Source organism: Crocodylus siamensis, chromosome 7, assembly GCF_052110815.1.
Source record: "Crocodylus siamensis isolate JL-2025a chromosome 7, ASM5211081v1, whole genome shotgun sequence".
NCBI classification, from domain to species: domain Eukaryota; kingdom Metazoa; phylum Chordata; order Crocodylia; family Crocodylidae; genus Crocodylus; species Crocodylus siamensis.
Genome location: NC_143401.1, coordinates 54884878 through 54902340, shown reverse-complemented (window position 1 = coordinate 54902340; position 17463 = coordinate 54884878). Strand labels below are relative to the sequence as shown.

Here is a 17463-nt window from a genome sequence, read left to right as displayed (position 1 = left end):
TCAGGAGGGTCTTTTGCAAATCTACTACTGCATCATAAAAGAGATGTTCAGCAGTATTTTCAGGTGGAACATGCAGTCTATCTAGAATTAAAAGTTTAAAGTTATATTGCAATGCAGCTAAAGAGTTATGTGGAGAAAACTCCCCTAAGACCTGTAGTTCAGTTCATGTAGTCACTTCAGGCATTTTGCAAAGTAGTAGTTTGTATTGCTGTTCACATCTGTTCCAGATGGTCCATAAAAAGGAGGGATAAGGGGAGAAAAAGGGTAGCTTGCTTCATACTGGGTATGGGATAGTAGCTAATCATTTTCTCTGTGTTCTGTCATCTTGCTCTGAGGCTGCCAACAGCTATGGTTCAGGCAGTTTTGCATATAGCAGCTCTGCCGGCAGGGCTGAAAGTATTCTCAGGATGGGTCCCTGGAAAGTGCTCAGGGCGAGGGAAACCTGCAGTCTGCTGTAGAAACACCAGGTGGTACCAGTGTGTTATTTTTCTCCTAGTGTTGGGCAATGTGTCATTCAACCCTTTGTTTTTTTAGTATATAGGAGTGGTCATTTAGATCAGACCCATGATTCATGCAGTCCAGGAACCTGTGCTTCAGAAGAAGAAACCTCTAAATGGATAATTTCTTCCTAATTGCCACCCTCTTCCTAATTTGTTTGCTTGTGCCCTGGCCATGCAGACTTCTATCCCTCTATATATATCTTAACCATAGATGCTGCCATTATCTATATGAAGTTCTTATGGTAGATCTAATAACTCAAAGGCTGATGTGCAGGAATTCTAAAAATTGCTAATTATTATATTAATATTTTTAGTGTGATATATTTCAGGTTAATGAGTATTACTTTGTTTTTCTAATATCAAAAACAGTAAATAGAAGCACACAATTTTTACAGTTCATTCCTCTGTATGATGTACATTATGTATGTTCTTACTCATCTTATGTCAAAACAAAACAGCCCTGTTGCTTTCGGTCTTTTTTCAGCAGTGGTCCTTTTTGTCGCCCTCTCTTGTCTCTAGAATCTTTATAGAAGTGTGACTAAAACTGAACTAAGTATTGCAGGAGATGGCATGCCACGGATATAAAATCCCTACAGCTTTAAAATTCTTCCCACCACCTAACCTAAATCTCCCCTGTTGCCATTTACTTCTTACCCTTCCCCTATGGACACAAAAAAGAGCTTACTGACATCATTTATTATCATTCCTTTTTGTTTTTGAAGACTGCTATGAAATCCCATCTTCTCTACACTACATAATCCCAGTTCTTTCAACCTGTCCTCATATGCCATGTATTCCAGACCTCTGAACATTTTTGTTGCTCTCTACTAGACCCTTTCCAGTCTGTCTATGTCTTCAGGTGTGATGCTTGAAATTGGACCCAGGACTCCACTGGGATCTCACCAGCACTGAATAGAATAGAAGAAGCACTTCTAATTATTCATATGTGACACTTGTATTGATATCTCCTAGTATACTATTAGCTTGTTCTGCCACTGGATTATTGTTGACTCGCATTCAGCTTTGAGTAGCCAACCTGTGGCATGGGTGTCACAAGTGGCTCAGGCAGCTTGCGGGTGTGGCATGCAGCAGACTAGGGAGGGGACAGGCAGCAGAGGGGCAGATAGGGAGCAAAAAACTGAGCAGCAGATCGGACAGGGAAAGAGATCACAATAGTACTTGGGGAGTGTGCGGTGCTAATTTGTTGCAGATCTCCCCAAATTTTGGCCCCCACTGTGCTAATCTCAGATCATTCCCAGCAGTTCTGCAGCCTTGCTAGAAGGCTCATTTTGTATTTATTTAGTTGATTGTTCCTTCTTAAGTGCCAGTGCTTTGTACTTGTCCTTACTGAGTTTCATCCTTCTTATTTCTGACCATTTTCCCCAATGTATTAAGGTCTTTCTGAATCTTAGTTTTGGCCTCTAAAGTATCTGTTACCCCACACAGCTTGGTGTCGTCTGTAGAGTTACTAAGTATGTATTCATTGCCATCCTCCAGGTCATTACTGAAGATACTGAACTGTTCTGGACCCCAGACAAACACTTCCGAAACCCTTCTTCCCCCCCATTTGACATTGAGCTGTTAATAACTCCTTTTTAAGTGCAATTATTCAATTAGCATTAGAATTAATTGAGACCCTGGCAATGCACAAAAGCAATTCAACTTATTCCCTTTGCTGTGCATTACCTTGCACTTGTCAACTAAGACTTTAATCTGCGAGCATACCGCCCAGTCTGCTATCTTAATTAGGTTCTTTGCAGTTCCTTGCAGTCTTCTGTCCTCTTAGCTAAATTATTTTATCTATGAATTCTCCCCCTTTTTAAGATAATTGAAAAACATGTTAATAGACATCATTCCTGGTATGGAATTTTGGGTTACACCATTGCAACCCAGGTACATAGGACTGGAAAACATGCTTGAAGTGTCAAAACCAGTCCCCTGCTATTGCAAGCAGCCATATTGTATCATCCCATTCAGGAATTTATCAAGCTCTTTCTTAAGACTAGTTAACTTGTTTGGCCCCACTTGTCCTATTAGAAAGCAATTCCTGAACCTCATTCTTCTGATTTTCAGCCTCAATTAAGCCATAGCGGCTTGAATTGGCTTAAACTATCTACAGCTTTGGCTACAGAAAGATACAGACAACAGGAAAGTGTCCACTCCCTGCTCCCTTTTTTTTCTTTCTATGCTAATCTTTCACAGCCACAATATTTTTGAATGAGGCTTTAGTGTTTATGTTCCTGACACTTCAATTGATTTGTTCACAGCTATCAGAGCACGTATAGCCAGACTTCTGTTCTTGGTTATTTTTTTGTTTAATTTACTGTTGCTGTCACAATCATGGAAGTTGTCATCTGTATACTCACAGGACTTGGTCTGAGATGTAGAAAAGCAGTCCAGGCATCTCCATCAGTCTGCTTCCAATTTGACCAACTCTAATCATGGGAGGGTGGCTCAATCCCAGTGACAATTCTCTCCATTCATATCTGCTTAGATAACTAGCAAGTGTGAAAATTAGGGCCCAGAGTTTTGTGATATAGACACTTATCCCCTAGAAAGTTGACCTCCTGGAATGTTAGATCCTGGTGACGTATAGGAAGTGCTGATGTAGATTCAGTATGAACTAGCAGCCCAGATGCAAAAGGCTCCTCAACCCATTACCAATTCTATGAACCACCTAGCTCCCTTGAATGGAGGTATTTCAGTTCAGTGAACCTGTTGCAAGCACAACATAAGTATCTGGTCTTGCAGACAGCTTCAACTGAAGACAGTATTCAGACCCATGCAATACAGTTGTTTTGCTTCCACTGTGACCTAGACTGTGCCAGATTGCCTGTGGTTCAGATGATGTGAGCTAATGTTAAGCAAGGGGCACTGGACAGGTGTGGCATACGTGTGTGTGAAAGAGAGAGAGAGGTGAGAAAGTGTACATGTGATTTCTTGCATAATGTTCCTGTTTTGTTTTTCTCTGGCTGAGCTTTGTGCTTTGCTCCTAGACACAGTCTGACCAATTAGAGATTGCCAATGCATACCTAGATTAAGTGGATGGGTTTTTTTCTATTTGCCTTATTTGGTGATTTACTAATGAGAGTCCACTTTAGTAATTTAGTAGCACTTTATTTATCATGTGCAGTTCAGAGCAACAGAGAGCTTGCCTGCTCTCAAACCACAGCTCAAGTGAGATTTCCAGAGGTGACAGGCTAGTTTGTTGACCTTGTGATGCTGAACTCAATGGGAAATGAGGCTACTTAAAGCTGTGCCTTAGAGGATTTGAAAAAATAGGAAAGTTCCATTTATCTGAGGATTGCTGATTTGAGCTGTGCCTGAGAGCTGAGGAAAGGAATGACTTTGGGCACAATCAGAAAATCACTGGCCTTTATTGGCATTTTTTTGTTCATATAGGTGCAAGCAACAGATGCAGATGAAGGAGTTAATGGAAGAGTATGGTACAGGATTGTCAAGGGTAAGTCAAGATTTCTCTTTGCAGCATGGGATCACAGATAACTGAGGTTTCACGCTCCTGTTTTGGCTGGGTGAGCAGGCTGCAGGTCTCATGTGATATGACTATGTTATTCACATCATAAGCTGCAGCTAACAGACACACCCTTTCCCCTCTGTGTCAAACTTCGTCATTCATTCTGACATTCATCAGCAAGAATTTGGTTTTTAACAATGTGGGTTATGCTAAAGTAATTGCAGTTTAGCAGGCAGATGCACTGTACCAGTTTACTGTAAGTCTGCTTTTTTGATACTTCTAATAGCTACCAATGTCACATTACTGGAAGACTACCTATATCACTGAGACTGAGAGCAGTGTAACAGGTGGCAACAGGTAGTTCTCAGAAAGTATTATTCCAGTGTAATTACACTGTAGTTTTGACCTCTTATAACCCAGTCTGCATTAATGTCTTTTAGCTCTTTTTAGGTAAGTGGCACAATTTGCATCTACACTTCTTAAACTTTTCATGACCACGTTCTAGAGCAGTGGGGCCCATCCTTTTTGGCAGGCTTGCCACAAATTAGCCCCACATCTTCCCAAGTGCCACTCTGTTCCCCTTCCCGTGTCCCATCTGCTGCTCTGCTCCCTCCATCATCGGCCACATGCCACAGGCAGAGGATGCCCGTGCAACTTGTGGCATGAATGCTAGAGGCTGGCCACCCCCGTTCTAGAGTCTTATTTGAGTCTTACAAAGAAGATGGGCTCTTGTGCCCAGACCTATTGGAAATAGTTGCAGATTAGTGTTTATCTGTAGTGTGGATAGGAATTAAACCCTGCAAGATAAACCAGCTTTGAAAGCTGTACACAATATTGTTTAGTATGGTTGAGGCTTGATACTCAAGCATGCTTGGGCCTCGTGTCTTCTACAGCACTATATATAGGAATGACTCACCTGAGATCTCCGATTCACTTCCCCAGGTATACTGTGCTTCATGTAGTGATCCCATGGTGCTTCTTCCAAGTGCAGACTAGCCTGATGGGTACTGTACTATGTTTTATTTCTGTGTTTGCCAATAGGAAATGAAAATAACAACTTTCGGATCAACCCCAGCACAGGGCTGGTCATGCGAGGTTCAAGACCCCTAGACAGGGAGCGCAATTCATCTCACGTCCTGGAGGTCGAAGCATACAACAGTGAGCAAGGACCAATGAGGAGCTCTGTTAGGGTGAGGATGTTACTAAGGTCTGGGAGTGTGAGGGGAGGAAGGAAGGGGTAGTAGCAGAGCTACATTATAGTATTGAAGGAGGGGGCAGTACATCAGAGTACAGCAGACAATGAGATGATGATAAGGAATCCACACAAGCAGCAAAGAACTCAGGACTTGATCTCCACAAAAAGGCATGGAAAGGTTTAGTGCAAACTTCTAGCACAGTTGCGTCAAATGTCAGTAATTTCCACCTATGTCAGTGAAGCCACCACCAGGGTGGAAAATTGAGCAAACAAGGGTGGAAATACTGAGGGAAATTCTCTGGGTGCCTCTTTTCTGTGACATTTCATAGCATAATTAGGCTGAAAAATAGCAAGTAAATTGCCAGCAAGGGGAATTTTTTTCATGCCATCAGAAAAGACTTATGCCAAATGTCTTTAGTTATGAGTTAGAAAAAAAAAAGGGGAGGTGCATGACTGTGCCAAAATACCCATGGGCATCACATTATTTTGAAAAGCATCTTAACTTTTCAGCTAGATTTGCCTGATACTTTCTTAGTTGTGCATAATTCTACCCTTCTTTATGAATTCAACTGTTTTGCCTTCTTGTTGAAATTTTCATCCTGTGTCTGTGATAGATAGCAGCTCTGTCTGCTATCTGAAAATAAGTATGCCTGGTTAGTGGCATGTTTAAATAAAACTTAATCTAGTACGAATAATTGGTATCATCTGCAAAACACTGTACCTCCTTGAAGGATACCACCATACTTTAAGATCTATTGCCCTGATATTGAATCCATGCAATCTCTACATCAGTGTGGAGACCCACAAGCGTTAACAGGGCTCACTGTGGATGCAAACTGTACCTGCATGAATCTGACTGCAGGACTGAGAGCTACATACAGGCAATACAGTTCAAAGCAGATGACCAGGATCAAGCTGACTGAAATGCAGTAGTCTGCATAACTTACATGGGGAGTGGAGGGGAAGAGTGTTTTGACCTGCATATTGAAATGGACTCCAACACTTACAGAATTTCCCATAGAATCTTAAATGTCTACGGGGCACAAAGAAGAGCTCAGTTTTTTACATCTCATCCCAGTGACTCCCACATAATGAAATACATGGAATGCCTCAGAAAGATAATGATTGGCATCCATGTGTGCCAAAATTTAAACTACTCGTTCCACAGGAATCAGGTGTATGATTTAAACCTGTGAGTCAAATAACATATAACATAAATAAGGTAACATTTCCTTTTGTAAATAAACCTAATAACAGTGTTAAAAAATTGGTGGCATGTTGACAAAAACACACAACACTGGAAAATTATGTTGTTGCTGTTGTTAACCTCCTAGCTACTATTTTTCTTTTCTTTTTATTGGAATGGCATGAGTGAATAAAGGAATGTTATGATTTGCACTTGTTTTCTTCTGTTGATGTCCTTTGGAGTTGTGAGTGCTCACATGTTAGGATCTCTCAGTATTTGTCTGTAGAGAGGGGCTTGAGGTCCTTGAAATGGTAACCAGCAACTCCCAGAACAAATCTTGTTTTCTTCTGCTTTTCTCAAAACAAAATTCCAGGTAGGGCATGGTATGTTAATTGTGTTTTGGGGCTTTTCTAGGTGATAGTGTATGTAGAAGATGTAAATGATGAGGTGCCAGTGTTTACCCAACGGCAGTACAACCGTCTGGGGCTACGAGAGACTGCAGGGATTGGGACTTCTGTCGCGGTTGTCCGGGCAACAGATCGAGACACAGGTGAGGAAGTTGTGCTAAGCTGCAAAATGCAGCCACCTCTGTATTCTGAGATCTCACCCTCTGTATCCTGTTTTTTGGGCATATCTGCACCTCCCTTTTTCTCATAAGAATGCAGTGGGCACAGACTATCCAGTTCCTCTGATTCAGGGACCTTTATAGCAGACCATGTAGACCAGTCTTTTGGCAACTGAACTTTTTGTCACTGCTCCCTCACATGTGTCCTCAGGGAGGTGAGACATGCTGTCACACCATCTCATTAGCACCTTTAGATAACCTGTAGGCAAAATCATCCAAAAGCTAAAAGGAATGATAAAACCAGCCGTGATGTGAGCAAGAGGTAACCTGCCCTGACATCTGTAATCTACTCCATCTGAGGTATGGTGGGACATCCTTCAGGCCTCTGGCATGTGGACCATGTTGTATAAAGCTTTGGTATCTTAGGCCTTGCCTATTTCTCAGGAAAACTCAATTTACCTCTGATCATTTTGTTCCTGCTCCCCAGGGAACGGAGGCCTGGTGAGTTATAAAATCCTATCTGGCTCTGAGGGCAAGTTTGAAATTGATGAGAGCACTGGCCTCATCACTACCATCGACTACCTGGACTATGAGACCAAAACCAGTTACCTGATGAACATCTCTGCCACGGACCAGGCACCTCCCAACAACCAAGGTTTCTGCAGTGTCTATGTCAGCCTGCTCAATGAACTGGATGAGGCAGTGCAGTTTTCAAATGCCACATATGAAGCAGTGATCATGGAAAATATCCCCATGGGCTCGGAGGTGCTGCGAGTCCAGGCACGCTCCATTGACAACCTTAACCAGATCACCTATAAGTTTGACCCCAACACCAGCCCCCAGGCACTGTCCCTCTTCAAGATCAATGGAGTCACTGTAAGTAGCTAATAGGTGGCCCATCTGCTTGATTAGTAAGCATGGCATTGGGTGTTCATGATCTTCATGGCTGTTTGTCCTTGGCAGGGTGTGATCACTGTCAAAGGCCTAGTGGATCGGGAGAAGGGGGATTTGTACATCTTAACTGTTGTGGCAGATGATGGGGGGCCAAAAGTTGACTCTACAGTGGTGAGTGGATTTTGGCTGTTTTCACTGTTGCTCTTTAGCCCATCTCTCAGCAGCAAGCAAAACAAAAGCTTATTGCACTGTAACAGCCTTTCATTTCTCTCTCCTGGAAGGAATCCTTGCCAGCTGGCAACAAAGCTTCTGGCCATCAGCCACTTGGAAGGGTTGTTACCCACATGATCAGGGGTGTAGCTTCCCAGCAGGGAGGATGGACTATAGTAGGCCCCCTCTGAGAGGTGCTTTGAGTCTAAAAAGGTTGAGAACCACTGCTCTAGAAAGTTTCTTAGTGTGCAAGCTCCATGTTACAGGTCAGATATATAAATATGGGCTCTTGTGCTTTCAGTTTCTGTATAGCGTAATGCTGGCCTTAAAAAAACATGGTTGGAATCTGGATTTTACTCACCACTTCTAAGCAGTTTTCACATAGGTAAGAGCTGGGTTTCAGCAGCTTGTCAGTGTAGCAACTGGCAGTTGCCAACCCCTCATCTGTGGGACATTTGCACATTGTGGCGCAACATCTAAACCCAAAGGGATCAAAGGAGAATTAGACCTGTGGGCCTGGTCTCCAATTCATGTAAATCATTATAGTTCTATTAAAGTTCAAGGAGCTCTGCCAGCATACACCACCTGGCCATCTAGTCCAGAGATGTGAACTCCTGACCATTTCCTTATGGCCTGTTGTCAGCCAGACATCACATGTCATTTCAAGACTAAATGTGGTAGTTTCAATTTTGGTGCATCTGTTGACTCTAAAAATGATGTGTGTTCGGCCAAAACAAGCATAGCCAAGCCACCACTGAAGCTTGCCCCAGCTGTCAGAGTGCTAGCTGCTTTTCTCACTGGACTGTAAGTGTCATGTTCATGTCTAAAATTTACACAAGATGAGGTTTAAATCTGCAGTGAGAAGATGGAGGTTTTAGAGCCAATAGCCAGGGACAGCTGAAGTAAATAACCCTTTGTCTATTCATTGTTGGAAAGATAAATGTTTTTTCCACTGATAGGCAAATCTGAATCATGATAGAAGACTTTGCCTTCCACCTCTGAGATCTGACCTCTCCAGCGGCTATGCAGGGTTGGCTCAGAGCACTGAGATGCATGAGCAGAGCTGTGGAGGGAAACTTGTGCATTTACCTCCCTGTACTGTCCTGATTTCACCAGCCCCACACCTCCTTTCAAAAGCACCTTGCTCACATTAAAATGTTAAGAGGAAAGAGGAAACCTTAATAATTATTTTTTTTTCTGTTTCCTATTCTGCTTCCCTGCAACAGAAGGTAAGAGCATTTGTTTTCTAATTCTAGGCGTGCTTTTCTTCCCTCCTGCCTGCCTTCCTCTGATAGTCACAACATAAATATCTGTGCAGACCTTTTCTGGTCCTGCATAGGGGGCAGCCCTGGAAAATCACAGCACAATACACAGTGCCCAGGGAACACTGTGCATCCCCTACTCCTGTTAACAGAATGTAGCATACACTCTCCCGCCCCTGCCCAACTCTACCAGCTGTGGCTGAGTCAAGGAGAGGCTGACACATACTTGGCCCTTTCATCTCTGCTCCTGTTAGACTTTTAGTACTGCTGTTGGCACTAGTTCCTGTGCCTTGGAGGTTCGAGGACTGACGTCTGTTCTGTCTCTGCTCAGACATGGAGGTGGCAGAGACTCCTTGGACCTTCTTTCCCACCTTTACACCTTCAAGCAGCCCTAGCTTTACCATCTGATTTGTGAGTGCTCAGCCAGGCACCCTTTATATTCTCTTATGGTAATTTTTTTTTTAATTATTAAATATATTTGAGGGTATATGTGAGGCAGGTCCTGGGCTGGTATAACTTAGTGTCATGCCATTCAAGGCATAGCAGCTCTGAAGATTTCCACCTACTGAAAATGTGGCCTCTTTGTAGCCATCCAGGTAGTGATATTACTCCGGAACCTGGGAGTCTGAGAAACTATCTTCCATACTCCAGACTTCACTTGGTGCAGTGGCATTCAATCCAAGCGGCAGAGGGTTGGGTGCCCTGAGGTGGGAGTTTGCCTCAGCAGTTGCAGACTTTACTCTTGAGGCTTTCTCCTCTCCTGGCTATGACTTTTTTTAGCCACAACAATAATGGAATCACCTATGTTCATGCAAAATAAACCTCTCAGGCTTCCTCCATGACATTATCACATTGACAAAGACTGCACCTGGGGAATGTGAGCACTCATAAATAGAACTTAAAGAACAAAAATGCTCTTCCTTTCTTTCTGTCCTATTATATGTAAGGTATAAGCTTTTAATTTGCTATCTGATGACAACATTTCCTATAGCTAAAGAGGCACCTTGGACACTTGTCTCCTCAATAAGCTAGGAACTGCAGCTGAACTGCACCTGCATCTACCCCCATGCTTGCCTGCTGTTGCTGCTGTGGTTGCCACTACTTAATTCTGCATCAGTAAATATGAAAATACAATCACAGAGGGACATGATTCATGGAGCCTTGTGCTCTGGGCCTTTTCCTAACCACCCTTCCTTTCTCCTTGCATTACTTTGTATCTGGCAAGATTGCACTTTAGTACAGCTTAGCATTGAACTCAGGCACTGGACCTACCTGACAAGAGAACTGTGGGTCCATTCAGTGGGCCCGGATTATCACCCTTCCTAACTGAGATGAAATGTATTCATCACCCCAGAAAAACCTCTGCAAAGGTTTGTGCAAGTTTAGTTATACAGGTATAAATCTCTATAGAAATATAGGGTGTTTTTACATACGCTCTGGGGGGAGAGGCGGAGCATTTTAATTAAAGTGGCTCTAAGAGCCACTCTAATTAAAGCACCTGCAGTATCTTGTGTATTCAGCATCCTGCACTTCAAAATGGCAGTGTCCCGGGGGCCGGGACGATAACGAAAACTCACCGGCAGCAGGAGTCAATGCTCCGGGGAAAGCCGCGCGGTTTGTGAGCCGGCTCTTCATTCAGCTGTGGCCGGCCGATGACGTCAGCGGGGAACGCTAGCCGGCGCGGATAAAAGCGGCAGCAGCTGCAACAGAGGGGGTGGAGGGCCCCGTAGAAGGAAGCACATGGACAGAGGAAGAAGAGGGTGAGACCCCGTAGTGTCCAGGGAAGGACGGGGAGCCAGAGCCAGAGGAGCCGGAGGGAAGGAGCCGGTGGCAGCGGCCAGGAGTCAACGGCAGGCGGGAGACGCCTGCATCGCGTAGCAGCGGAGTGAAGCCGCCGAGGAGGACACGCCAGAGCCAGGTGCATGCGAGGCTCAGTGGGGCAGCGAGGAGCCCTAATGAGGAGCCAGATCGGGGCGGGGTCGCCGCTGGGACTGCAGGTGCCCGGACCTATTAGGAACATGGGTCCGAGGGACTAAGGGTCTGGAGCCAGATTCGTAGCTGGAGAGGCTCGACCCTTCTAGCATAGAGAAAGGGGTAAAGGAGGGCGGCAGATGGGCAAGAGGAGCCACGTGCCTGCTCCTCCAGGCCAGCTCCAGAAGGTGGTGTGAGGCTGGGGTGCAGGGGTGGTTGGAGCCCCGTGTACATCCGTCAGGAGGACCTGGGCAACGAGAACTGATCAGGTGGTGCCCCCCATCAAGACGTGGCAGGCGAGAGCGGGGGCGGTGACGTGGTGACGGAACATCCACTTTGCCTTCAAGGGTCCTGGGGCGGGACCGACGTCTTAAGGGCGGTGGCCTCAGGAGCAGACACAGCCCAGCGGGTACAGGCAGCATGGGCACTTTAACTAAAGTTCGTTTGACAAACTTTAAAGTACCCCTGCTGCCATTTTGAAGTGCAAGGACGCTGAATACATGAGACACGGAAGCTGCTGGAGCACACTAATTAGCGTGGTGCAGCAGACTTAATTAATTTGGGCAGGGGGCTGGACTCGATGATCTCCTGAGGTCCCTTCCAGCCCTAATGTCTATGAAATCTATGAAATCAGTCACAAGCTGAATTTGCAGGAAGCTGAGCAGAGATGGGTCCTCTGGCAGGGATAGGTCTATTGCAGGGGCAGCAACCTATGGCCTGTGGGCTGGATCCAGCCTGCAAAGGGATTTTGTGTGGCCTGCCAAGCACATTTTGCAAGATGGCACCGTCTAGTGGCCCCTTCTGTCAGTTGCCACCTCTGGTGCACTGCCTCCTCCAGCTGCCATCTCTAGCCTGAGGAGGACCAAGCTATGTTAATTCGGGTCACTGTTACAGCAAAGTTACCGACCTCAGGTCTACAGTATATCTAGCTAGACGTTATTAGCAATGAGAGCTCTGAGTAGAAAGAACCCCTTCTACTGAGAGGATAAAAGCCATACTCACTTCTGCACTACATTGGTCTTTCATCCCTTCATTTGTCTGTCTTACATACACACATGTGTACACTGTTACAAGGGAATTGAGACCTATATATTAAGATGGATCGAGTTTCAGCTGTCAAGACTTGGAAAGAACTAAGTTCTTGCAGTAACCTAGAGCCTGAACGCTAAGTGCAGTTATATGGGAACGGAAAGCTGGAATGCCAGCTGATGATCATTAAGGCATTTTTCATATATCTCAGGTTCACTCCAGTAGCCACTCCCCCCCATTCCATCCAGGAAGGTGATTGTACAGAACTGTGTTTCAGTATAGCCTTCATTAATCTCGTGACTACCATTCAACAGGTAACAATCACTGTCCTGGATGAGAATGACAACAGCCCGCAGTTTGACATCACCTCGGACTCAGCCATGAGTGTACCAGAGGATTGTGCCATTGGGAAGCGGATTGCATTAGTCTTAGCCAGAGACCCAGATGCTGGAAGCAATGGGCAGGTACCAAAAATTGTGCAGCTTCATACTGTATTGGGGCACACAGAAAGGTGGGTGAAGCAGATGAAATGTAGGGGACAGATTCTGCTTCTCCCTGTTTCTTAGGGAATATTTTCTTTCCCATCATGAGAACGTGTGGGCTATTGATGTGAACATATGACTGCTAGCCAGGGACTCTGAGCAGAGCCAGCTTCAGGAAGTGAGGTAGAGGAGTTAGATCCTAATTTATGCCTCAGAGTGTCTGCTTTTTGTGCATCATGCCCATATATCCGGAGAACAAAACCCTTATCTGATGATTCTGAAAAGTCCCATTAATATTTGTTAGGCCAGATGTATCTAGCACCTCCTCAATGAATGCTTTTGCAATCCCTCACCTCTCTAGTGTCTCTAAACTCAGTGTAATGAATTCTGACTCTTACAAAGACCATAATCCTTAAGGTTGTCTTGTAGTTTGGAATGGCTAATGCCAAATGTAATAGGTAGGGGTAAATCTGGTTTGCAGCTGTAAAAGGTGATGGAGGAAGAATAACAAATTAATTCCCTTTGGTGTTAGAAAAGCTGTGACAACCGCCATGTGTGACAATGGGTCTGAAAATGAGAAAAACAGATGTTGGTGTCCCACCCCACAATGGACATCAGGGAAGTTATATTAAGATTGAAACAGGAAGCTCTCTCCATTTTGTTATTTTCTTTAATACAATAGTAGAATTAATCAACTGCTCCGACCTTCTAGAGCAACTTTTCACACAGAATTAATTAGCCGTATCCTGCTCTCTGTTGCAGCAATGTATGTCCACAATAACCTTACTGAATACATTTTTGCCCATCTTAGAGGCGATGTGAAAGCCTAATGAAGTTAGGTGATGCTTTGGAATTGTGAAGTCTTCCATCTGCAAATATCCTTCTGTAGGGTTTGGAAAGCACCTGTCATGCACTAGGTAAAACTAATAATAAAGGTGAAATAGTATCCATAGGATCAGGCCCCAATAAGAGCAGAATTTAATTCAGAATTTGAATTCAGTATCTCTATGCCTCAATGTCAGCCTCAACTAGGTAGAGTATCACTGAAACCCTGGAGAATCTGATTTTACAGAGTAACGATGAGGAAAATGTGGTAGATTAAAATCTTTCTTAAACCCAGAGTACTGAGAACTTTCACAACAAAATTGTTGTACCATTTCAAAAATTTATTTTGATTAATGTTATGCTTTCTGGTTCTCATAACAACTAGAAGCACATATACCACAACACTCTAAGGGAGGCTGTTTCATTAGAGGATTTTTAGCCAAAGGAGAAGCAGGAGCTAGATTTAGCAAGAATTGAACTCTTTGTTCAAGGAGGTGGGATGACCTAGTGGACACTGATCTGAAACTCAGGAGACCCAAATTCAACTCCTAGCTCTGCCAGTTGTTTTCCAGGTGATGCTGGGCAAATCACTTCCCTATTTTATGCCTTAGGTATCCAGTCTGCTAGAAAATATACTTTGTAAAGCACTGTGATATCTTCTGAGAAGCACTGTATGAGAGCTAGGCATTTTTGTTTTACTTTATTGTAATGACTGTGTTTCTTATCAGTTTCCATCCTCATTCCCAGAATTCCATTATGTATTTCCTTTTTTGCAGGTGACTTTTTCTCTGATATCAGGAAATATAGGCCGTGTCTTTGAGATCCACACCACCAACAATACCTATGGAGAGGTGTTTGTGGCTAAGCCACTGGACAGAGAACTACTGGATCGCTACACCTTAAGGGTAACTGGGATCTTCTCACCATCATAGCTGCATTCTCTGCAAAATGCGTTGTTCTCTGGGGGCAGGCAAAGAGACTATCCCTCTTGTCTGATGGTGCCATGAAAAGCTGCATTTAGTGGTTTAAGCTTGATATTACTGTACTTTCTCTGACTCTGTGATTCATGTGATACTACAGAAGTACTCTGTGGTTGGTTAGCACAATCTCTAGGAAATTTTCCACACCAAAAATATGTATTTTGTATAAAATACTGCACATCTGTGTATAAAAATAGGCATATAATATGATGCAGTACTTTAATTTGCTGTGAAGACTTTATTATAGGATATATTTAAATCATTGCACATTGACTGCTTTGGTAACATGGTTATTTACAGCCTGCAATTTTTAAAAACTGGATTTCCAGGTGGCAGCACAAAATGGTACTACAGCAGCTATATCCAGACAGGTGTCTGCCCCAGAATATCCTTATGCTGTGGTCACCACCTTACTAACTGGGCACCTTTCATGAATTCAGTAGGCAAAGACTAATAATCAGATATGTGTTTGTTCTCTCATCCACTTCCAAGGTGGCAACTGCAATACGTCTGCTCAGAGCTTACTAGATAGACCGGGGTTTTTTTTGTTCTGTATTGGTTTTGGTTAGCAACAAAAATAGAAAAGGTGACACGTTTAAGAACCCAGCAAGTTCATTCTCACAGTAGAAAGTGCTGTATGAGGAGGACTACTATCACATTTAGTGGGAATCATAGAATTTGCTGGGTTTTTTGTAATGTGTGAAGCAGCCACAAATATTTCATTGTTTGCTTGGCAGTAGACTGAAGAAAGGGGTCACCTCTGAAATAACAATATTTTTAAAATTCAGTTTTATTCCCATCAGTTACTGCCATTATATCCCTTAGATTTGACTGAGGCATTTTCCTTTAATGTAAAAATCAAAATTTCAAGTTTCTGGACAGTGCCTATTTTGGTAATGTTTTTTTCTTTTCTGGCTTTGTATTTTTTTTTTTTACCTTGTGGGAAGGGGCCTTGTTTTGTTTTTTTTACCAAGGATTGATCCAAGCAATGAATTTCTATCCAGGAATAACAACTGTGCTTCACCGTAGATCCAGGCATCTGACAATGGAGTACCACCCCGGAAAAATGATCACATCTTAAGAGTTAATATCTTGGATGTTAATGATAACCCACCAGTTATTGAAAATCTCTTTGGATACAATGTCAGCGTTAATGAGGTAAGTACCCAGCAGCCAGCGCTGTGCAGAGGTGATGTGTGTATGTTTACAATCCTTGCTGCATTCCTATAGGCTGGTTCTGTGGATGTACAGGGGATGGATCTTCTTATTGGGGAATACCCCCAGTGTCAGTGAGATTTCCCTAGTGGCACAAGGCCTGCAATAGAGCTCTACTCCACTGCATTCATTGGCATAGATGCCAACCAGAGGAGGCAAAGCTCTAGAGTGGTCTCTGATTATTCCGTGGCAGCATAAGTTAGAGCAGTCTCTGGAGCTGCTCCAGTCCCAAAGACACCCCCAGAATCCAGGATGCAGAAAGGTGACACACAGCCTTTATTTCACTTATCGGGACTGTACCACTTGGCTTGGCCATGGCCTGGAATTGAGTTCACAGACTCTGGTCTCCACGTGAGTTTTATCTTGTGGCTCTGTTGTGCCAAAAAAGGACTGTGTTTGTAAATGATTTCTCCCAAAGCCATTGGCAGAGTTTATTTGTTATATTTGGGGAGGCAGGAACTACCACTGGGTTCTTCCAGCTATGTTTAAATAGGTCAGCAGGGGGCAGCCTTTTTGGCAGGCATGGCATGTATGAGCCCCACATTAGCTCTCCAAATGCCACTGTAATTCCCTTCCCCTGCCCAATCTGCTACTCTGTTTTCTGTTCCCTGTCCTATCTGCTGCTGTGCTGTCTCTGCCCTCCCTGATCTGTCACATGCCACACATGCAGGCTGCCCATGTGGTATGTATTAGGGCTGTGTGAAGCTTTGGGTGGTGATTCGATTTGGAGGAGATTCAGCCTGATTCAGTGACCAAATCTCTGAATCGAATCAGGGGACCAATTAAAAGGTCCAAATTGATTTGAAGCGCTCTGAATTTTTGGAAAAGATTTGGAGAGCTTTGATGATTCGGGCAGTCCCTGGTGGCTACATCAGGGAGCTGCAGCCAGACTAGGAGGTCGTAAATAGGGGCAGGGGAGTGGGGACTGGAGTAGGGGGGAGGGGACCATGGGGGGGACCCCTGCCAGCCCCCATTACTCTGCATGCTCCCCCAGCCCACCCTGGTGTTCCCGATACTTTGAAAAAAAAAACCCCACTCAGTTTTTTGAGAGCACGGGGGGCTCTGCATTAGCCCCCCTCCGCCATGGCTGCCCTGCCCAGCTCAGCTCTGGCCCTTTAGGGGAAAAAAACCCCAAGAAAAGCCTCGGGACTTGCGGCTTCTGCAGTGCCCTTGGGGCTTTGGAGGGCTCATGGAAGAGCCCTCCATGTGGTGCAGGGCTGCGGGGATTGCCACCCCCGCCCTTCCCCAATGGTGAGTCAAGGGGTTTTTTTGTTTTTTTGCTTGTTTTTCTTAAAGGGCCGAAGCTGGGGTGGGCAGGGCAGCCATGGGCAGTGGGGAGGACTGGGGGAGCAGGAAGGTCGGGGACCTCGTGCAGAGCCCCCCATGCAGCATGGGACAGTAGGGGGGCAGTGAGGATTGTCCCATGCCTGGCAGTACCCGGTGAGCCAGGGCTTTTTTTTTTTCAAAATGCTGAGAGCTGAGGCAGGTGGGGCAGCCATTGCCAGGGCTGGGAGAGTGGGCAGGGGATGGGCCTGGCCTGGGTGAGTCAGAGATTTGGAGAATCAATTTGGGACAGTGATTCAAATCACCAGATCGAATCACTGTCCGCTGAATTAACTGAATCCAAATCCAAAGTGATTATTAGCTGCTTTGCACAGGTCTAGTATGTATGGC

General features: G+C 44.5%; 1 protein-coding gene across 1 annotated transcript in view; it reads left to right on the top strand.

Annotated features, from left to right (window-relative positions):
- CDH23 (cadherin related 23) overlaps positions 1-17463 on the top strand; it is a 408502-nt gene that overhangs the window by 289616 nt on the left and 101423 nt on the right. Inside the window, exons 23-30 of the mRNA XM_090058715.1 lie at positions 3903-3963; positions 5017-5165; positions 6771-6906; positions 7409-7797; positions 7885-7986; positions 12602-12751; positions 14371-14499; positions 15604-15732. Coding sequence (XP_089914841.1) covers positions 3903-3963; positions 5017-5165; positions 6771-6906; positions 7409-7797; positions 7885-7986; positions 12602-12751; positions 14371-14499; positions 15604-15732 — 1245 coding nt within the window. The remainder of the gene's footprint in view (positions 1-3902; positions 3964-5016; positions 5166-6770; positions 6907-7408; positions 7798-7884; positions 7987-12601; positions 12752-14370; positions 14500-15603; positions 15733-17463) is intronic.